This window comes from Schistocerca gregaria, chromosome 3 (assembly GCF_023897955.1).
Source record: "Schistocerca gregaria isolate iqSchGreg1 chromosome 3, iqSchGreg1.2, whole genome shotgun sequence".
Classification (NCBI taxonomy): domain Eukaryota; kingdom Metazoa; phylum Arthropoda; class Insecta; order Orthoptera; family Acrididae; genus Schistocerca; species Schistocerca gregaria.
This window is the reverse complement of record NC_064922.1, coordinates 530,385,572-530,409,451: the sequence shown is the minus strand read 5'-3', so window position 1 is coordinate 530,409,451 and position 23,880 is coordinate 530,385,572. Positions and strand designations below refer to the sequence as shown.

General features: G+C 44.1%; 1 protein-coding gene and 1 pseudogene across 1 annotated transcript in view; one reads left to right on the top strand and one right to left on the bottom strand.

Moving 5' to 3' along the window:
- The window catches only part of LOC126355450 (glutamate receptor ionotropic, delta-2-like), a 146,186-nt gene that overhangs the window by 13,679 nt on the left and 108,627 nt on the right, over positions 1–23,880 (top strand). Inside the window, exon 2 of the mRNA XM_050005765.1 lies at positions 19,112–19,299. Within this exon, the coding sequence (XP_049861722.1) occupies positions 19,112–19,299 (188 nt within the window). The remainder of the gene's footprint in view (positions 1–19,111; positions 19,300–23,880) is intronic.
- Positions 12,745–12,861, bottom strand: LOC126357200 (5S ribosomal RNA; annotated as a pseudogene).

Genomic DNA, 23,880 nt, shown 5'->3' with positions numbered 1-23,880 from the left:
TCTAGTAAGAATATTTTCCTAGCCTTCCTGACCGACTTTTTAATTTTCGTAACCATAGTCGTAATGACATCATGATCACTAATCCCTGTCTCAACACTGACACCGTCGATGAGGTCTGGTCTGTTCGTGGCTACCAGATCTAAAATATTTCCATTATGCGTTGGCTGTCGAATTAGCTGCTCAAGACAGTTTTCGGATAATGTGTTCAAAAGTAATTCACACGACGGCTTGTCTGTACCATCTGTAATGAATCCATAGATATCCCAGTCTACACTAGGTAGGTTGAAGTCACCTCCGACTGATACAGCATGATCTAGGTACTTCTGCGATACAGAGTGTAGACTCCCTTTGAATGATTTTAGAACTGTCACGGGGGAACCTGATGGCCGGTAATAACACCCAACAATTAACTTTATTTCTCCTAGCCCTGTTAAACGTGTCCAGATAACTTCACAATCACACTCTACTTCCACCTCAGTAGACACAATATTTTTGCCAACTGCAATGAAGACACCACATCATACGGTGTCTAATTTGCCTTTCCGATACACGTTCCAACCCTCACTAAATATTTCAGAACTTCATATCTCAGGGTTCAGCCAGGTCTCGGTCCCGAGAATTATTGGCGCACCACACGCTCCCTGGAAGGCAGTAAATTCAGGAACTTTATTCCGAACACTCTGAAAATTTACTGCTAATATCTTGATAGCTGAAATGTCTTCACACTGAGCGCGTCCTGATTTCCCTGTCTGCACGTCGACTGGTGAGTGTTCATCAGGACACCTCGCACTACTGCCTAGCCTAAAAAAAACCCAGGTGCACGCCACAAGTACTCTGCTACCCGAATAGCCGCTTCCTTTGTGTAGTGCACCCCTGACCTACCTAGGGGCGTCCTACAATTCCCCACCCAATAGCGCAAGTCTAGAATCTTCAGCCAAGACGTCACAGAGCCGCCGAAGCATCTGGTTGAAACCCTCCACTTGGCTCCAAACCAAAGGACCCCTATCCACTCTGGGAACGATGCTGCAAATAGAGAGTTCTGCTTGCACGCTGCGTGCGAGGCCAGCGGTCTTCACCAAATCCGGCAGCCACCTGTACGAACTGAGGATCGCCTCAGAAGCCAAGTGACAGGCATCATTGGTGCCAACGTGAGCAACTACTTGCAGACGGCTGCACCCCGTACACTCGATAGCCGCAGGCAAGGCTGCCTCCACATCTTGGATGAGGCCCCCCGGCAGACAAACCAAGTGCACGTTGGAATTTTTTCCAGCCCTGTTCGCTATTTCCCTAAGGGGCTCCATCACCTGCTTAACGTTGGAGCTCCCAAAAACCAGCAAGCCTTTGCCCCCGTGTGCCTGCTCGGGTCCTGATGAAGGAGCAGGCACCTGCCCACTGACAGGATGAACGGGCGAGGCCAGCCGGCCAGCACCCGCATTGACCCTCCGCCTAGAGCGACGCGAACGTGTTGTAGTTCGCCACTCACTCTGAGGTGAGGGAGGCCCCAACGCGCCGGGTACACTAGAAGGTGCCTCGGCGGCTGAGTCAGCGGACGCAGCAAGCGTCACCTGGGGTGTCCCCTCCGCCGTCGCTGCACCTCGAGGTAGCAGCCTGAAGGCGTCTGACCGTGGCCAACAGCACGCTGAGCTGCTCGCGAACCTCGGTCAGTTCCTCCTGCGCCCGCACACAGCATGCACACACCCTATATATCCTACTGCTAATATCTGGACATATAGAGTTGCGACAAATAAAACAGCAATATGGGACTGCACAGTTGCGTCACCAGCGCCGGACTGAGCTGCGATATATGAACAATTACTTATGAATCAAGCAATCAAATGACCATGACTACGCCACTATACAGATATTACAATGCGATCCTACCCCTGTCTTAGTACAAATGACAACCGCTTACGCGATGTTACACTCTACTGTTATTAAAATTTGATACTACATTATTGGTTGTGTGTAATTACGTGTTAGTTGTGGTAGGTTTACGAAATATTAGTACTTTGAACATTGCAGCCCAGTCAACAATCGTGATAATCTAACATATAAGAAAGTATCAGCCTCGATTGCGGTAATGAAACAAACCTATACCTAGGTTTCAGCCCAAGTAATTGAGCCTTCTTCAGAAGATAAACCTGATTCTATAATATGTCTACGAGGGCATGGTATAGAAATAAAACTAAAACAGCCTGAATAGGCGTAGTTACATTTTAAAAATGCGGTACATAGGTACTAAGTCACCACCAAGACTTAACCTAAGCTCCGGCGAGCGCCTCGTCTCCACGTGACTACGCCTATTCAGCCTGTTTTAGTTTTATTTCTAGACCATGCCCCCGTAGACATATTATAGAATCAGGTTTATCTTCTGAAGAAGGCTCAATTACTTGGGCTGAAACCTAGGTAAAGGTTGGTTTCATTACCGCAATCGAGGCTGGTAGTTTCTTATATATTTACGAAATATATCGGTACACATTCAGAATTTTTAGATCTAAAAATTTAATTTCTTGTTTTTTGTCTTCTTTCACTGTCAACTTAATATTATGCTGTTAGTTGTACATTATTCTCATGTGCTGTGCCGTTAAATAAGGTTAAAATTTCGTTGACATACTGAAACTTCCCCTTAGAAAAATTTATGAATGATTGTGCAGATAAACCCCTTACGTTATTTGATTTTCAAACAGCTAAGCAAAACTGAACGTACTCAAGACATTTCTCTCTTTACTTATTCTGATCATCATTAAACTGACACACAATATTTTTAGCGCAACGCAATCTGACTTTCAATAATCCCTACAAAAAAATGGCCCCGACTAACAATAACCTGTACCTTTCACAAATCACTTACCTCACAAAAATCTTCGTTACTCGAACTACTGCAATACAGCGAGCCCCAATACTGCCAGCTAAATAAAAGATTCAAACTACTGGAGGCACTAACTACTGATAGGCATAGTTAGCAAATGAAAGATTTTGATAGAGAACAAACAATGTATTTACCTTAATAGTGTTCAAAAGTCATAATATATACATGAGTTCATGACACCCAGTCTCACAAATTTTATGTCTCTGATAGACACACGTCCAGATCATCAGCTCTCAAAACTCTGCCATCTCTCTCCCCACACCCACCACTGCTGGCGACTCACCTCCAACTGCGCAACGCTACGCGCTGTTCACATACAACTGTCCAACACTACAATAGCGAATATTTCAACAATGCCAACTAGCCACAGACTACACACAGCACAGCCAGTGATTTTCATGCAGAGCGCTACGTGGCGTTACCAATATAAAAACCTTAACAGCCTACTTACAGTACCAATTGTAGTGAGCTATTTTGTCAGCTGTTCGAGTGAACTTACAAAAATCTTTTCCTCTGGGGTGTTAATGAGAATATCAGGCCTAAGTGCCCTCAAGACTCAAAGCCTATGCCACCCCATCGTCTTTGAGATAAATTTTGTTCTGGGACGAGAAATAATTGTATCCATCAGTCAACTGTAAGAGCTCTACATTTCATAAACTTCACTTAGGTGATTTTTGTATACTTGAAGTTATTTTCAGTGATTTCCATATTCTCTGCTACTGTAATATCTGTGTAAAGGTTTGATATGTCTTTTAAGTCTTTGTATTGTAGTGAAATAAATAAAAAAATTAAATTTATTGATTTTTTGAAAAGAGGAAATATTATGGACATGGAACTGTAACTTTAGAATTTTTGAAAGGCTTTTTACGGGCTGTATTGACGGCGTGAATGCGGACAAATTCAGTGCTGCGTGAAATTTGCCTGTAATATAATTTACCACTCCGATTAATTACATTTTTGAATTCTACGTCATTGTTGATTTATTCAGAGTTCTCACCTTAGACGTAGAATTCATCCTTCTGCCATAATATTAATTCATTAGTCTCCATCGATGTTCTTCTCTTTGTTGACCGTGTGTACCTTCCTGAGTCGGCATCGGTTCACTACACGAAGACGGCGGAAACCAAGGAATATAATGCTACGTCGCTTTAAATAATTATCGTAAAACTTAGATACTTCTCACTATTTTTTATTCACAAGACAATAAGACTTCCTCTGCTCGTCGCAATACTAACAAGATGGCTGCCTTTCCGCTCACACCAAAAATTACGTCCATCCTCTACAAAGTAACAATCGAAAGTGTCTCTTAACTCCTTCTTGGAGTATGAAACAAAAGAGAATCCAATATGAACATTACAGAGATTATATTCTACATCCCTTTCAATTTAAGGTATCGTATGTCACTGCATCGGAATGTGTCATTACAGTATGTATGTGAATATTTTAGTGTAAGATGTTTCAAACAGCATTTCTTTTGTCCATATCAACAACGCGCGGTCATATTGTGTACGTTGAGTACGATGCTACATGAAATGTTGGGTGGTTATAATTAAAGAGCAGCTACTCATCAAGGCCCAATGTGGGAGGTCATTGTCGTACTGCGTCGAAAGTTTGTAGATATTCCAATGCGTTAATGTGGAACCTATTTACGCTGGAAAAAAATAGTTCGAATTACGGTCACTAGGTACAAATCTGACGCTATGAGTGCAAGAGAGGCAGATAGAAATGTTTCCATATGTATTAGATTAGGAACGGGACATGGGCAGGTCAAACAAGTGACAAAGACACGTAATGAATTTTTTTTATTTTTAACCACCGCTCACACTATTTATTCAATATGAGCACCGGAAACGTCGAGTAGATGGTGTACAGCACCAACTTTGCATTCGGTGGCCAAAATTATTGTCAGTAATTTTTTTCCAGCGTGAATCGGTTACGCATAAAAGCGCTAACATATCTACCAAGTTTGGCTGCCGTACGATAATTACAGCCCACACTGGGCCTGCATGAGTAGCTGCACTTTAATTATAACTGCCTACTACGTGTAATTTTAATAACTGTGACTTGCACGCGTACTAACGGTGCAATTTCATGACATCTGTGACACGTGCACTCAGAAACACAATGGCAGTGGGTGCCACTCAAATATACGCAGGTGCAGAAACTTGTATGGCATACTGTGCCATTGATGAATGAATGTTTGTAACGTAAATTTTTAATTAACCCAAGAATGTTTTAACGTCTGATTTGTCTCTATGTTTAATTTTTAACTGGTTGCTAATACACTGAATGTACGAGCATGTAGTTTCCGAGTAATAGGATTACTGATAATGCTCTAAGACCGAAACTGCGCAATCGTACAACGCATGCAGAAGAAATGACAGCTGCAAGCGGTATAAAACCATTTAAATGTCACAGAATACTGTATTACCTATTAAATTATAACGTACAGTGCTTAAAAGGGAATTATTACAGGATACAGGTTCTACTTTTATCCAAAAACGCTGTTTTTTTTTTCCTTTTCACCTAGACATGTTTTGGCACCTCTGCGCCATCATTAGTGAGTTTAGTTTATTGAGAGCTGAAAAAAAAACAAACGAACGTATTTTAGGTTGTAACTAATCTAACGAAGTGGGGCATGAAAGTTTCTGTTCTTTTCTTTTCTTACCGTGATTTTACATTATATCGTTTTGCAGGACCATTTGTCTGATGTCTTGCACTGATAGTTTGTCATCTGCAAACCGAACGATGTACATGTGAATTTCATCGGCGACTTAACACATACATTGATTTTTAAAAAACTTACTTTTGGTGTGGCATAGTGTTTTGCGTATATATTTGTCATTAAAAGGTGGAAAATGTAAACTATAACATAACTGCAAACACGGAAAGGCAGACAAGAGCTGCAGATCCAAAAGATGAATACTTCAAAGGGTAACAAAACACTGAATCAAGGGGATGAGATTGGTTATAGGGTCAGGTCCCAGATCTTAACATTTCCTTGGTCACCTGTACGTAACTTCTTCACCTCAAGCTAAATAATTTCCGATTGCCTTGATGAAATTTGCCGCGACAAAAATAATAATTTCAAGTATAGTGTGAGGGGGAGAAGTGGCACAACTTTTTGACTTTGTGCCTGGATATTCAGTCTGGAACCGCGCGACCGTTACGGTCGCAGGTTCGAATCCTGCCTCGGGCAAGGATGTGTGTGCTGTCCTTAGGTTAGCTAGGTTTAAGTAGTTCTAAGTTCTAGGGGACTGATGACCTCATATGTTAAGTCCCGTAGTGCTCAGAGCCATTTTCTGTGCCTGGATTAAGTACATCCTAACAGATAGACCTGAACCTGCCCTTCTTAATGAGGCAAGACTGTCGGATGAAGAACTGGCTTCGTGAGTTTTATACTCCAGAGGAGTGTTATAGGGTCATTACAGTTAACTACATGCATAAATGAGCAGTTGGGTACAGTCGGGAAGGTCTTTGAGGCTATTCGAGAATAGTGATGTTTTACGTAGTGTCCCAACGCCGCAAAAAGGTAGCGAAATGCATGAAGACATGCAGAAATCGGCACTTGCTACAGGGACTTGTGTTGACGCTCTGCGTGAAATCAGTGTAATATTGCGGATAAGTAGGTGGAAGCATGACAAATGTCTGGAAACAGAAACAGTTGTAAAATATCAAGGAGTATCAATCTACAGCTACCTATAGAGGAAAACCACATAAAACTAGTTGTAAGGAAAGCTGATGTCAAGTTGAAATTCACTGGAAGTTGTGTGCGATAAGGAACACGGGTACGGAGAAAAATAAAAGGTAAGCGACTATGCGAAGACCACTATATTGTCGAAGTTGAAGCCCATAAAACGAGTGCCATCATCTATCTCCATGAATACCAAAACCCAACTTGTTATGTCTTCGTATTTAGATGGTTTGGTATCTATAGATAGGTCGTGTTAGGATTGCTTTATACTCTACATCTACGTCTACATCCATGCTCCGCAAGCCACCTCAACGTGTGTGGCGGAGGGTACCTTGAGTACCTCTATCGATTCTCCCTTCTATTCCAGTCTCGTATTGTACGTGGAAAGAAGGATTGTCGGTATGTCTCTGTGTGGGCTTTAATCTCTCTGATTTTATCCCCATGGTCTCATCGCGAGATATACGTAGGAGGGAGCAATATACTGCTTGACTCCTCGGTGAAGGTAAGTTCTCGAAACTTCAACAAAAGCCCGTACCGAGCTACTGATCGTCTCTCTTGCAGAGTCTTCCACTGGAGTTTATCTATCATCTCCGTAACGCTTTCGCGATTACTAAATGATCCTGTAACGAAGCGCGCTGCTCTCCGTTGGATCTTCTCTATCTCCTTCATCAATCCCATCTGGTATGGATCCCACAGCGGTGAGCAGTATTCAAGCAATGGGAGAACAACTGTACTGTAACCTACTTCCTTTGTTGTCGGACTGCATTTCCTTAGGATTCTTCCACTGAATCTCAGTCTGGCATCTGATTTACCGACGATTAATTTTATATGGTCATTCCATTTTATATCACTCCTAATGCCGACTCCCAGATAATTTATGGAATTAACTGCTTCCAGTTGCTGACCTGCTATATTGTAGCTAAATGATAAAGGATGTTTCTTTCTATGTATTCGCAGCACATTACACTTGTCTACATTGAGAATGAATTGCCATTCCCTGCACCATGCGTCAATTCGTTGCAGATCCTCCTGCATAACAGTACAATTTTACATTGTTACAACCTATCGATATACTACAGCATCATCTGCAAAAAGCCTCAGTGAACTTCCGATGTTATCCACAAGGTCCTTTATATATATTGTGAATAGCAACGATCCTACGACACTCCGCTGCGGCACACCTGAAATCACTTTTACTTCGGAAGACTTCTCTCCATTGAGAATGACATACTGCGTTCTGTTATCTAGGAACTCTTCAATCCAATCACACAATTGGTCTGATAGTCTTTATGCTCTCACTTCGTTCATTAAACGACTGCGGGGAACTGTATCGAACGCCTCGCGGAAGTAAAGAAACACGGCATCTACCTGGGAACCCTTGTCTATGGCCCTCTGAGTCTCGTGGAGGAATAGCGCGAGCTGGGTTTCACACGATCGTCGTTTTCGTTACCCATGCTGATTCCTACAGAGTAGATTTCTAGTCTCCAGAAAAGTCATTATACTCGTACATAATACGTATTTCAAAATTCTACAACTGATCGACGTTAGAGATAAAGACCTACAGTTCTGTACATCTGTTGACGTCCCTTCTTGAAAACGGGGATAACCTGTGCTCTTTTCCAATCTTTTGGAATGCTACGCTCTTCTAGAGACCTTCTGTACGCTGCTGCAAGAAGGCGGGCAAGTCCTTCGCTTAATCTGTTCAAAAATGGCTCTGGACACTATGCGACTTAACTTCTGAGGTCATCAGTCGCCTAGAACTTAGAACTAATTAAACCTAACTAACCTACGGACATCACACACATCAATGCCCGAGGCAGGATTCGAACCTGCGACAGTAGCGGTCGTTCGGCTCGAGACTGTAGCGCCTAGAACCGCACGGCCACTCCGACCAGCACTTAATCTGTGTAACATCGAACTGCTACCTCATCAGGTCCAGCGGCATTTCCTCTTTTGCTCGATTTTAATTGTTTTTCTATCCCTCTGTCATCTATTTCGATATCTACCATTTTGTCATCCGTGCGACAATCTCTTCCTCTGTGAAACAGATTCGGAAAAAGGCAATTAGTATTTCGGCCTTTAGTCTGTCATCCTCTGTTTCAGTACCATTTTGGTCACAGAGTGCCTGGACATTTTGCTTTGATCCACCTACCGATTTGACACAAGACCTAAATTTCTTAGGATTTTCTGCCAAGTCATTACATCGAACTTTATTTTCTAATTCGTTGAACGCCTCTCGCATAGCCCTCCTCACACTACATTTCGCTTCGTGTAATTTTTATTTGTCTGCAAGGCTTTGGCTATGTTTATGTTTGTTGTGAAGTTCCCTTTGCTTCCTTAACAGTTTTCTAACTCGGTTGTTTTACCACGTTAGTGATTTGGTAATTGTTTAGATTATCTACCACCCTGACTCGTTGGAAGCTAAGTGGTTCTGTTTTGGAGGCTCTTGGTGCGGGTGAAACATTGAGAGCGTTCCGACGGAGGTTATTAGAGGAAAATTTGTCTAGTGGGCGTCGCAGTGTCCTTGCAAGACAATATTTTTATCTGATTCTTGAGTTACTCCCGGCGTATTTGATAATCAAAATCACCTGATGATGGCGACATGTGTGATCGCCGAAATATTGTGCACGTTGGACACTGTATACCGGCAGTACACCCGTGGATATTTTGAATATTTTTATCAGTTTCAAGGACATGATGAAATTTTGGTTCAGTGTATCAAAGATTTCCACATTATGATGATGGCTATGTGCCTCGATGTTTCTGTTTAAGAAGACGCTAACAACTTATTGGAAGTGACGCATCAGGAGGACTGACCGTAGATTTTACTTTCTAGTAACTCCCAAAAATTTTCTGAATGAGGTTGGTGTCCAGCATCGAAAATGTCCGCTTCTTTGATTAGAAGCATGTTCCGGCACCAGCTACTTCTAGAACGTGAGAGCAAATATCAGACACCCAGTTTGTCCAATCTAATGTCAAGTCTAATAACAAGAGAGAATGTTTTTAGTGCAACCAAGTAGGGTAATTGTAAGAATGCATTGTCTCACGGCGATAACATTCAATAAAAAGTTCTCGGATTTCCAGCCGCATCAAGAGGCTAAAACTACACGAGCTTTCGGTCACGCACTCTTTGGCCATTGTCAAGTGGGATGGCTACCAGTGGGCTACTGGTACGTCCCTTTCATACACAAGCTGCCGGGTGTGCCGTCACTAACAAGCGTGGCATCGTCGTATATAGGCATATGTTGACTCACCGTTCAATATGCCCGCTTCAACCATACCATCGCTGGATCCCAGACTATGCTGAGTTGTAAGCCACTGTCTCTATTTTAGGGTTTTATCGGCGATCTTTGTTTCAATAGGTTCTCTGATTATTCAACCCCAGAAGCTGTTGGTGCAAGCCATGGCGAATGTTTCGTCACATATTATCCGGTGTCCATTTTATAAAGCATGCTCAGTTAAGACAGATTTCTCGGCGTAGCGTAAGCGATAAAAAGTCTCATGTTGCTTCCTATGTTGTTCCACAGTGCGTAATTTTTGTCCGACGCAATAATGGCCACACTCGCAAGGTATCTCTTAGACTCTGGGTGTTCTGAGGCCTGTTGCCTCTAACTGATCTCAGTAATTGACGGATTTTGGTCAGAGGCCTTTTTTATGTTGTGTATTTTCAGTAGACGGCTTACCTTGCCCGACACGGAGCTACAGAATGGCAAGAAAGCAAGTTTGCTTTCCTGCTCCTCGTCGGTGGTCTTATTGTGATTCTTGCTTGAAATCACTTAATTTATGTGATGAACATGAAGACCCTGTGTAGGTGCCGAGCAAGATAAGCCGTCTACTGAAAAAACACAAGATCCTTGTGTGACAGGCGCCTGGGAGTACATAAGACCAGTATGAAGATTAAGAGCACTTCACTTGGCCTACATTAAATGATGTCTGTAAATTAGTGGGCCAGCGCGAGGAATGCTTGAGATCGAAAAACCCTGATAAGGAAGCATAGATCTGATAGGACACAGCACTCAATGGACAAGGTGTCCTTTGATTATCTAGGCCACCTCCACCGTACTAAACAAGGTAATCAGTACGTGTAAGTGCTGGACCCCCATTTTGTCTCGCTGTTGCCTAGTAGGGCAGCTACTACGAGTATAACCATTAAGCATCTTATTTCACTTCATCCATATTTCTCACGAGGAATGACGGACGACAGCCAATATAGATATAACCAGCAATAAATAAACCAAAAGCTGTATTTCCACCTCTGCTTTGTTCCAGCGGCAACCGGATTCGGTATTCCATTATGGCATCATCAGGCCCTCTGTGGTAATGTAGTGGCTGAGCTTGTTTGCCAGGCAAAAAATCATTCAAAAACAAAACAATTGCGCTCAGATTGTTTACTAGTGTACAGCTCTGTTACATATATTGGTCGGATATGGTTCTCTTTTGCATGATATTTTGTTTTGTAGTACAAGCTCAGTCACAATGTTACCATAGAGGGCCTGATGATGGCAAAATGGAATCCCGAAACTAGTTGCCTCTGGAATAAAACAGAGATGAACGTACAGCTTTTTTTTTTTTGCTTGTTGGTTGAAGCATCTTAGTCATATTTTCTCTCTCCTTGGGACCCCAAAAATCAGGATTAGCAACAGTGCACCAACTTTTGGTCCTCATAAATTTAAACGGTTTTGCTTTACTAGAGCTATTTCTCATGTAAGCACCACCCCTACTACACACAACCCTCCTTTGCAGAACATGTGAACCGCAACCTTAAGCCAGTCTTGATCATCTACTAAGGAATATCGTAGGCGAAGTGGGATGAAGCCATTGACGGCTTAATTCTACCCTCAACACAACTAAGCATGAGACTCATATGACCACTCCTTCCAGACTTGTGTATGCACTTCCCATTACTCAACCCGTAGTCTATTAATGATCTTCTTCCTGAAGATAATGATCCTAAGGTCTATAAGAAGAAATGGGAGACGGAAGGAAATAACATCTGCCTACACACCAGAGTGAGGCTGATTGGTATAACAAGATAGGCGACCGACCCAACTACTGCCGGAACACTGCTGAATCTAATTTAAGAATTTTTGGGTCCAAGGTCGGGGGGGGGGGGGGGGGGGAGCGGGGGGGGGGTCGGGGATGGGTGGACAGAAAGGTCACTTCTCTTCTAAGATGGTACAATGGGTTGTGGGACTGTACAAAGTGATCCAAATCATTCCACAGTGAGCTTCCTGATACAGGGCTTTTCTGCCAGTAAATTAACCAGGGGTCATATCAGCCAGCTGAAGATCGCCACTGGGAACCCCAGGATGTTGGGGAAATACGCTCATATCTCGCTGCTCCTACCTCTGCTGGTTCCAATACAAGCGGGGGGAGGGGGCGGGGGAGGGGCGGGGGGCTGAATGATGATTATGCCATGCATGCGTGACACCCTTGGCACTCAGCTGTTGATAGTACCTACCATGTATATGTATCTGTCCTGTTGCTGGAAAACTGGAGGACGATGGCCTGCAAGAGGGTTCCTGAGGCAGCAATGGGTGGGGCTATATGGGAATGCATGGCAAGCAGAAGGGTGGGGGGGGGGGGGCGGGGGAGGGGAGGGGGCTGCTGGCATCAGTGCGGAGAGATGGAGGTGCGGTTTTACCTAGAGCCGAACATAGCTCGAAGACGGTGACCTGGCCTGTAGAATGTTACTGCCGCCATTGCGCCGTTTGGAGTTAAACTGTTAACTTCTTGACGGTTGGAGTAAGCAAGCCTGCTTAGGGAATCGTTCAGTACCTATATTGGTATGGTGAGGCCTTTTCTGTAATGGGCAGTAGTTTTGTTCTTAACTGACGTGTGATCACTGCATCCTGGTACCTTTCGGATCTAGCTGATGTATGTGGTCGTTCCTTCGATACTCTTTCGTGTGTGAAGGCTTTCGTTCATATTTTTCTAACAGGTTGTGTTTAGCTGATTTCTGGATACGCAATTCGGATTTTGTTTCCTACTTACCACTTTACTGGGTAGTGTGGCTTGGTTGATTGTGTGCAGCCCACAGGCGTCACAGGAAGCAGATATGGAGGGGCATGTGGTCATCACACCGCTCTCCCGGCCGTATGTCAGTTTACGAGAGCGGAGCCGCTACTTCTCAATCAAGTAGCTCCTCAGTTTGCCTCACAAGGACTGAGTTCACCCCGCTTGCCAACAGCGCTCGGCAACCTGATGGTCACCCATCCAAATGCTAGTCCACCCCGACAGCGCTTAACTTCGGTGATCTGACGGGAACCGGTGTTACCACTGCAGCAATGCCGTTGGCTGTTTTATTTACTGGTGTTTTGTTTTTTGTCGGAACAGTGATAATTCTGTTAATGTGCGCGTGTGCAAGACATATTAGTCTTGTTTACTGAATTCAAGAGTGAACGCAGAAAGAGGGCTTTTCTGTGTGCTTTAGTTTGTATTGTAGCTTTCACTGGGTCATTTTTCCTTGTGCATCAGTGGAAAGGGCATCTACTTTTGCAAGACAGCTTGTAAGTAGGCTGTTTATGTTTTCTTGTTGGTAATGCCACGTAGCGCTCTGTATGAAAAATCACTGGCTGTGCCGTGTGCAGTCTGTGCCTGGTTTGCATTGTTGTCTGCCATTGTAGTGTTGGGCAGCGGCAGCTGGATGCTAACAGCGCGTAGCGTTGCGCAGTTGGAGGTGAGCCGCCAGCAGTGGTGGACGTGGGGAGAGAGATGGCGGAGTTTTGAAATTTGTAAGAATTGGTGTCATGAACTGATATATATATTATGACTATAAAGGTAAATACATTGTTTGTTCTCTATTAAAATCTTTCATTTGCTAACTGTGCCTATCAGTAGTTAGTGACTTCCGTAGTTTGAATCTTTTAGTTAGCTGGCAGTAGTGGCGCTCGCTGTATTGCAGTAGTTCGAGTAACGAAGATTTTTGTGAGGTAAGTGATTTGTGAAACATGTAGGTTAATGTTAGTCAGGGCCATTCTTTCGTAGGGAGTTTTGGAAGTCAGATTGCGTTGCGCTAAAAATATTGTGTTTCAGCTTAAGCACAGTCTTGTACAATTTTTCTAAGGGGACGTTTCATATAGACCAATCTTGTATAAATTTTTCTAAGGGGACGTTTCAAGCTGGACAGCTGGCTCTGGTAAATCCACGTTACTTTATGTTAGCTGTTTGCCGAACTAATCACCTGTGTAATAAGTATATTGTGATTTGTTCGTTTGCCGTTTCTGCTCACCGGACTCAGGTAATTCTTCCTGTATATTTGATCGGCTACTGCCTTCGTTTGCTTGCCTCTAACCCCCTAAGATTAACCATTTGCCTTACGTTGGGGTTCTGTATTTCAACTGTGTATGATACAGGCCAGAAGGGCCTTTAGATTTATTATTAGTTTCCCTTCCGATTTACTATTGCTGATTCCTTCTAAATCCCGGTTAGGTCTAGAGGCGGACTTTATCATAAGTTTGGTTCAGTCGTTTGCGGCACCGTGTATGTTCTAGGCAATTTGGCGATACGGTCTCACGAACTTTAACGCGCTTTGTACCTACTGCATTCTATCGGCCATTGCTCTGTAGGGGAATGCACATAATGGATGTACGCGTACAGGATGCAGACACGTGGCTGAAGATATATGGAAGTTTGGGCGAGTCGTGCTCGGTTAGGCTAGCGGTAAGCGGAAAATCCGGGTTCGAGTCGCGGTCCGGCACAAATTTTCACTGTCGTCATTCCACTCAGCTGATGGTTATCCATATTCCCAGCTACGAATACATTAAACGATAGCCTATCTGCCCGCAGAGGAGTGATTGGACGTTAGCTAGAGTTCCCTTAAAATAATTACTAATGGACAGCTCGTATCCTTAACTAAATTTCGTGCAAATACTAAAGAACCTTCGCCCATAGATTATGTTATTCAGTACTTGTCTTAGATGTTATTAAATATTTTGAGTAGTGAAATTTTTTTCATTTACGATTGGTCAGTGTCGCCTAAGGCTGGTCCTTAGGGGTGAGACGTTGAAGTTTTTATGTAAAATTTAATTACCTGAAAGGACTTCGCCGTGGCCAGCATTTATCACTAGGCCTCAAGCCGTTTGTGCAGTTACTGAGTGTAATTGTTTCTTTGATCAGCTGAAGGGGTGCTGTTAATGAACAATGTCATACAGTAATTAATAATTCTTTGTGCAGCTACTTGTTATTTAAAATTATTTCAATAAGAAAAGGAAAGCGATTCTATTTTAGGTCCGACAACGTGCGGTGATCCGTTTTCTCCCCCTCTCTCTCACTTCCTTCCTTTCTTTCTTTCGTTCTCATTTTTTTTTAAATCTTGAATTTATTGAAGCGGTGAGCCGTGGAAAAAACTTCATTATCAGTCATCAGTGCTCCCACAGTTAAATTGTGTATTTAACTAACTGTGAAGTGTTTACTTGTTTTTTATGCAGTTTCGTTATGGCTATACCGGTACGTTAACACTCCCAAACAAGCTCGTCACCGCCTCAGTTATACTGCACGACGCGGGAGTGTTGTTGAACGCGCCAAATCTCATGAACAATTGCAGTTGATACCGTCTGCAGACATACTCAAAAGCGCTTGATATTGTTCTATTTCTGCCATCTATGGACGAAAAGACGATTGTGGTATAGACCATGGACATTCTAGGCTTAGCGGTTTCACCACAATTGGAGGTAACTACGGCGGATGATCACTGATCACTTGCACACAAGACGGCCGCCTGGGGAGCTCGACAATTTAAACACATTGAGTCACAGAGCAGCAAGAAGCCAGCTTTCTCCGGGAAGACAACTGAAGCAGATAATTACCAGGTACTATAAGCCACGGTCACCTCACTATCACTGCAGCAGGGCTCTGTTGGACTGTGTCGAATTCGTTGTCTAGCCCTGTGTACTGCCACTACACTTTGCGAACAGTGTTCGACCCCAGGCGACAGACTGGGAAACGTTACTTCAGGATATCTGCTATCGTGGCCTATGTCGTGTGGAATACTGTGAAATTGCTTGCATCATTATTAGTCAGTTACAGCTTCCTGTGATAGATGCTCAGCTTCATGTGTATTAATGTTTGATAGACAGTAAAGTCTGTTGCCGCAAAAGGGTTTATTTATTTGCTGAACGTTACAGAACCTATCTGGAGTGAGCTCTAAAGGCCAAAGCCGTACCATTTCTTCAACACACTTAGCGCTACGCTCGAAAAAGAGATGAAACCCCACTATATAACGTTCAGAATGTCCATTGCCTTTTTCCCTAATCTAAGCCCTATTAAGCTGCTTGTTAAGTACGAAATCGCTAAAGCTCATTTGTGTTGCTGTGTTAGATTCTTGGATAGCTAATTACAATCCTGATATTACGGGAACTGTTCAATAAGTAATAAAATAATTTTTTTCTCGGTCAATTTCGGGGGAAAAATAAAAAAATACCGATTTTGTTTTGTGACATCGTGTAATATTCCCGCTTTAGTCCCTATAGCTTTCGAAGTGAAGTCTGTAACGGAGGTACGTTCTAAGCAGAGAGCTGTCATTGAGGTTTTTTTTGTGGGAAACCAGAGCATCGCTGGTACTCATAGACGATTGCAGAATGTCTACTGAGACCAAGCAGTGAACAAAAGCACGATGAGTCGTTGCAGGAGTCTGCCATCCTGTCCGATCTCCTGCATGGCGGCCGGCCGTACACACCTATGACTCCTACGACGTTGGAATGCGAGGATCTTCTCATTGGAGATGATTGACAGATCACAATGAAACACCTCGCTGCACAACTAGACGTCTCTGTTGGTAGTGCTGAACACTCGTCCACCAGTTGGGGAACTCAAACGTGTGTGCCCACTGGTTTCCTCGCCGCCTCACAAAGACCACAAAGAGCAACAAAGGACCATCTGTGGCCCAGTGAAGGATGCACTCTGCGAGAAGCAGTACCTGGGTGATGGGCAGGTTATTGCCGCTGCAAGACGTTGGCTCCGACGGCGACAAGTAGAGTGGTAACATACGGGCCCTCCCAGTAAGGTTGCATTGAATGGAGATTAAGTTGAAATATATGGTTTTGGAACCAAAATACTGAGGAATAATATGGTGTATAGGAATACTAGAGAAAAGCAACCTGCATACAGAAAAAAATGTGTTGCATTACTAACTGAACGCCCCTTGTAGACGTGTTCCGACAGAAACATTTGGTCGGCGAGGGGAAGGGAGTTCGTGCCAAGAACGTCCCTAGGATCAGAGCTGATGAGAGGAGTGCAGAATGGCGGGAGTGGGAGGTGAGAAACTCATGTTAGGTTCACGGTTAACGACAAAACAGTTTTGGACATAGGTGACAAATGGCTCTCGGTAGTGATATGTACTGGCCTCTTGATACTGAGATGCTGCATCCATCTGTTTGATGGGCCAAGATGGGAGTTCAGTTTGCAAACACTTTTGGTAGAGTGGGGTAAGGGATAAGGATGGGGGGAATGGCGGCAGCAGATGGCCTAACCTGTCCCTCGTGAGATACGCTAAGAGTGGAGGCGTACAGTGCATGATCACAAGCCTGTTCGCCAGTATCCTCGATAAAAAACCGAAACCCGTCCGCTGTGTCTGAGGGAACAAGGGGGGTGAAGCTGTTTGTAGTGACTCGTCCGCCGGATGGAGGCCTCAAGCTCGGTGATCCCCTCGCTGCTACTCGAGAATGCTTGGCTATGCACAGGGGCATAGCCTAGCCAACCTCTCCCGTCTCTCTCATCGTCATCAGCACTATAAACAAGACACCACACTCTTCTTGCAGTCGTGCCACTCGTCTTCACTACAGCCACACTTAAGGTACCAGGCACACAGTTCGCTTAAACGGTGTCGACTACTTTGAATGCCACAACGGCGTGAGGCACATGGCAGATAAATACACTGCTGGCCATTAAAATTGCTACACCACGAAGGTGACGTGCTACAGACGCGAAATTTAACCGACAGGAAAAAGATGCTGTGATATGCAAATGATTAGCTTTTCAGAGCATACACACAAGGTTGGCGCCGTTGGCGGCACCTACAACACGAGAGAAGTTTCCAACCGATTTCTCATACACAAACAGCAGTTGACCAGAGTCGCCTGATGAAACGTTGTTGCGATGCCTCGTGTAAGGCGGAGAAATGCGTACCATCACGTTTCCGACTTTGATAAAGGTCGGATTGTAGCCTATCGCGTTTGCGGTTTATCGTATCGCGACATTGCTGCTCGCGTTGGTCGAGATCTAATGACTGTTTGCAGAATATGGAATCGGTGGGTTCAGGAGGGTAATACGGAACGCCGTACTGGATCCCAACGGCCTCGTATCACTAGCAGTCGAGATAACAGGCATCTTATCCGCATGGCTGTAACGGATCGTGCAGCCACGTCTCTATCCCTGAGTCAACAGATGGGGACGTTTGCAAGACAACAACCATCTGCACGAATAGTTCGACGACGTTTGCAGCAGCATGGACTATCAGCTCGGAGACCATGGCTGCGGTTACCCTTGACGCTGCATCACAGACAGGAGCGCCTGCGATGGTGTACCCAACGACGAACCTTAGTGCACGAATGGCAAAACGTCATTTTTTCGGATGAATCCAGGTTCTGTTTACTGCATCATGATGGTCGCATCTGTGTTTGGCGACATCGCGGTGAACGCACATTGGAAGCGTGTATTCGTCATCGCCATACTGGCGTATCATCCGGCGTGATGGTATGGGGTGCCATTGGTTACACGTCTCGGTCACCTCTTGTTCGCATTGACGGCACTTTGAACAGTGGACGTTACATTTCAGATGTGTTACGACCCGTGACTCTACCCTTCATTCAATCCCTGCGAAACCCTACGTTTCAGCAGGATAATGCACGACTGCATGTTGCAGGTCTTGTACGTGCCTTTCTGGATACACCAATTGAAAACGTCTGGTCAATGGTGGCCGAGCAACTGGCTCGTCACAATACGCCAGTCACTACTCTTGATGAACTGTAATATCGTGTTGAAGCTGCATGGGATACTGTACCTGTACACGCCATCCAAGCTCTCTTTGACTCAATGCCCAGGCGTGTCAAGGCCGTTATTACGGCCAGAGGTGGTTGTTTTGGGTACTGATTTCTCAGGATCTATGTATCCAATTTGCGTGAAAATGTAATCACATGTCAGTTCTAGTATAATATATTTGTCCAATGAATACCCGTTTATCATCTGCATTTCTTCTTGGTGTAGCAATTTTAGTGGCCAGTAGTGTAGTACCGGCTGGCTTAGGGCCATAGGACAACCTATGTACAACAATCTACACCAGCGTCAACACCAAATGTTAATGGAGTGCAGCATCCTAAGTCTTTACAAGATTCAGACTGTCTTAAAACTGAAAACCAAAGTTTCTGCAGATCAGGATTCAGATCGATCGCTACAGAGCTGCATTACAAGACAGTACTTTCATAGGTCTACTGAGAAAGTAGTCGTACGACACAACAGATTCTTACACTTGCTGTGGTTTCTGCGAAAAGCAGTGTGTAGATGGCGCTGTAATAAACTTTAATGATACTTTCCACTTCGCTTAAATATCGTAGGTACCTGCGAGAGCCAAGAACTGGTGCCTTTTGTGCTCACAGACGGCTACCGGCTCTGGAAACACTTCTCGGCGCTCCACGACACGTGGCTGCTGGCAGCGCCCGCCGTCCATCGCATCCCGGTCGGCAGCAGCGCCGCCGTCTTCCTCGACCATGACTGTGCACTCAACCGGTGGATTTTCTCGCTTGTAAGTAAAAGCACTGCGGCGAGCGCGGAACGCCAACATTTTATTTATTTATTTATTTTTTTATTTATTTTTTTTTTTTTTGGGGGGGGGGTGCCTGGGGCGACGTACACTGAGGTGGCAAGAGTCGTGGGATACCTCCTAACATCGCGTCGGGCCTCCTTTTGCCCAGCGTAGTGCACAGCTTGACGTGGCATGGACTCAACTAGTTGTTGTAAGTCCCTTGCAGAAGTGTCATGCTGCCTCTATAGACGTCCATAATTGCGAAAGTGTCACCCGAACGGGATGTCGTGCACGAACTGACCTCTCGATTATGTCCCATGTCGGGCGATCAGGATGGCCAAATCATTCGCTCGAATTGTCCACAATGTTCTTCAAACCACGCTTGGGGCCCAGTGACATGGCTCATTGTCATCCATGAAATTGCATCGTCGTTTGGTAAAATGAAATACATGAATGGCTGAAAATGGTCTCCGAGTAGCCGAACTTAAACATTTTCAGTTGGACTAGAGGACCCAGTTCATTCCGTGTAAACACAGCCACACTATTGTGGATGGACACTGTCTTGTTGACAACTTGGCTCCATGGCTTCATAGGCACCACACTCGAATCCTACCATCAGCTCTTACCAACTGAAATCGAGGCTCATCTGACCAGGCCACGTTTTCCAAGTCGTCTAGCGTCCTACCGATATGGTCACGAACCCAGGAGAGGCGCTGTAGGTGATGTCTTGCTGTTAGCAAAGGCACTCGCTTAGGTCATCTGCTGCCACAGCACATTAGCGCCAAATTTCACAGCACTGTCCTAACGGATAGGTTTGTAAGATGTCAGGCAAATCCAACACCTTACATGAAAACCCTGACATGATAAGCAAATCCAGTAGTATGTCACATAGCTCCGAATAAATCGTGACATTAAATTAACCAAAGTAATACGAGTAACGAGTGAGCAAATGGAATACCACAGAGTAACACAAGAATGCCTAAATGCATGTCGTACCTTCCCACCGTGAGGCAGACGCAGTTCCGAGGGGAGAAACGAGGACAGAAGCCGAGAGCAGAACCGTGGGGAGGGGCTGGGCACCCACGCCGCGAGCCTACCTGTTCAACTATACAACCCGCACGTTTTAGCGTGAGGCTTTTTCGCGTCTCAGGTATGTCAAGGACAACCCCCAGCCCATGTTAAAAGCTAGAGCCCTCCAGAAAAGCAGTATAGATCTTACGATAACACAAAAAGGGCCACTACCACCCGCAAGTTTTAGCGTGAGACTTTTTCGCGTGTCTGTTACATTAGGATCACTCCCCAGCCCATGTTAAAAGATAGAGCCCTCCAGAAGAGCAGTATAGATCTCACGATAACGCTAAAAGGACCACACTAGCTGCAGGTTTTAGCGTGAGACTTTTTAGCGTCTCTGTTACGTTGCAAACTTTAAAAACATTGCCCCACCACGAAAAGTATAACGTTTCCCATTGGATAGACAGAATTTTTGTAGGCGGAGCGTAAGGTTAACATTGAGACCCTGATTGGTCAGATGAAAACACAGCCAGATAGCTTTTTTTAAACTAACTTCGGTAAATTGTAGTAAGGAGAAGTTAGAGGAGAGTTAGTTCCGAGACGGCGGGCTGGATGGCTACTGCGCCGGCCGCTGCCGCCCTGACGCTGCTTAGACATCGACAAGGTAATGAACGCACGCGATGCCGCATTTTTGAGCGCATAAGGCTTCACTCAGAACTGCAGAAGTCTCATCTGTTACACCCCTTTTTTCCGTAAAACTAATGGTGATCGTTAATTAAAACTCATGGTGTTCACATTTGCCACTTGAAGAACAGATCTGAAACGCGATGATTTTTCTTTTATATAGTTATTGAGAAGCCACATCAGCCACTGTAATTTACGACAAGTTAGATAAGTTATTAAAGATAATTGAGGGTCACTGTAGACCATTTTGATAGTTTTCTCTTTTGTGAAACTTAAATTAAACCTAGATTATAGATGTGATATGGCATAGGTCATCCTTCGATCGATTGTAGAACTTGGAAACCCATTTAGGGAATATTCGTTCACATTTTTGTTGAACGCTGTTGGTTTTTACCATCCTGTATTAAAACATTTCCTTTTATCAATAGTGCAATTTATAAACGATGTTTTGTGATTAGAATAAATTTCCAGTGGTAAACTTAACTGCTTTTTCGACGTTATTTTACCAGCTAACTAAAAATAGGAAAGCCTTGAACCCTTTCCACTATATTTAGTTAGAATTAAGATTCTTTTACAGGGAGTGCAGTGGAGCTGACGCTGAGATCATTTAGTATTTGGTTATATCATCGCTAGCCTCACTGAACTCTTCTGAATTCTACATGTCATGTGTGGTCTGGCGTCTCCTTACCAGCAACAGGTCCCAGGTTCAAACTAGTTAATTCCCTAAAAAACACGCTCAGAGCGTCGTTGCGCGAAAGTGGTAGGGAGACACGATATAGAACAATCAGACACCATCATGAATGTTTAGAGGTTAGTCGCATGCCCCACATTGATTTCTGCGGCTATTTCACGCAGTATTGCTTGTCTGTTAGCAGTGACAACTGTAAGAAACGCCGCTACTCTTGGCCATTAAGTGGAGGCCATCGGCCAATGCGTTGTCCATTGTGAGAGATAATGCAAAAAATCTGGTACTCCCAGCACACTTTTGACACTGTGCATCTCGAAATATTGAGTTCTGTAATGATTTCCAAAATGGAATATCCCACGTGGCTAGCTCCAACTACCATTACATATTCAAAGTTTGTTAACTTCTGTCGTGCTGCCATAATCACGTCTGAGACTCTTCACATGAATCACCTGAGTACAAACGACAGCTCCGCCAGTGCACTGCCCTTTTACACCTTGTGTGTGCGATACTACCGCCACCTGTGTGTGTGCATGTCACTATCCCATGACTTTTATCACCTTAGTGTACGTTTTGATTAAGGAGCGGTAAGGCGGAAGGGTTGACCACAAGCTGTACAACTAGGATGTACGTTTCACTAACATCATCAGATGCTCATTCGGTATATGCTCTGCGCTGAACAACACTCCTGCATCTAAACACAACACCCTACCTTTTACCATCAAACTACAGTCTTGCATGTTGCACACGAGCGTTACGGCACTGCTTTGGAGCTGAGTCCATAGAGAACTATACCGACCGAAATAGAAAATATTAAAGCAGGAACTACGTGTCCGATATTTATCGAACTGTGTGGAGACGTTCATCGTATAAAGGGTATTAAGTGATTCAACTTTCATTCCATTCGGAACTTCAGTATGAGCTGTAACTCTCAGCGGTACACATGCACCAATACAAGAGTATTGGAATTGACGCAGCAGCCCTCGAATTCTGTCTTGAGAGAATAACTCTTCCCATTGCATTCCTTACATTATGCCGGCCGCGGTGGTCTAGAGGTTCTAGGCGCGCAGTCCGGAACCGCGCGACCGCTACGGTCGCAGGTTCGAATCCTGCCTCGGGCATGGATGTGTGTGATGTTCTTAGGTTAGTTAGGTTTAATTATTTCTAAGTTCTAGGCGACTGATGACCTCAGACGTTAAGTCGCATAGTGCTCAGAGCCATTTTTGAACCTTGCATTACCTACAACTACGTGAGTATCCCGCAGTCCACAATTAAGTGATTGGGTATTTTAAGATATTTCTCTACAGTCCATCCTAGAACGGCCCGCCAGAGAAACGAACACTGAAATCATTCCCTGCGAGCTCTGATTTCTCTTATTTTATCGTAATGGTCATTCGCCCGTATGTAGATGAGCACAAACAAAATATTTTCGCATTCGGAGGAGAAAGTTGGTCATTGACATTTCATGACAAATCCTGACTCAATGAAAAATATATTTGATTTAATAATTTCTCCTCCAATTTGTGTATCATATCCGTGGCACTCTCACTCCTGTTCCGCGAAAATACAAAATCAGGTGCCCTTCTTTGAACTTTTTCGATGTTCTCCATCAATCCTATCTCATGGCGATCCCACACCGCGCAACATTATTCCAGAAGAGGACGTAGGAAACCATGTTGGCTGTTCGTCAAAAAATCAGTTTGTTCGAGGTAATTCACCACGTTTGAATGCAGTATACGTTCCAGAATCCTACTGCAAATCAAAGTTAGTGATAGTCGTATGTAATTCAGCAGATTACTCCTATTTCCTTTCTTTATTATTGATGTGATACGAAGAACTTTCCAGTCTTCCTATAAGGGTCTTTTGTATGCAACTGCTAAGTATGGAGTTATTGTATGAACATACTCTGAAAGGAACCTAACTAGTACACAATCCTTCATTGATTAAAGCTGCTTCACTACACCTATGATATCTACGTTTAAGTTATTCATATTGGTAGTTCTTCCTGATTAGAATTCTGGAAGATTTACATCATCTTCTTTGGCGAGGAAACTTCGGAAAACCATGTTTAGTAACTATGTTGTAGTGGAATTGTCGTCCATAACATTTCCCATACTATCGCGCAGTGAAGGTACGGGTTGCGTCTTCCTGCTGGTAAACTTTACATACGACCGTAATCTCTTTGCTTGAAATGTATTTGC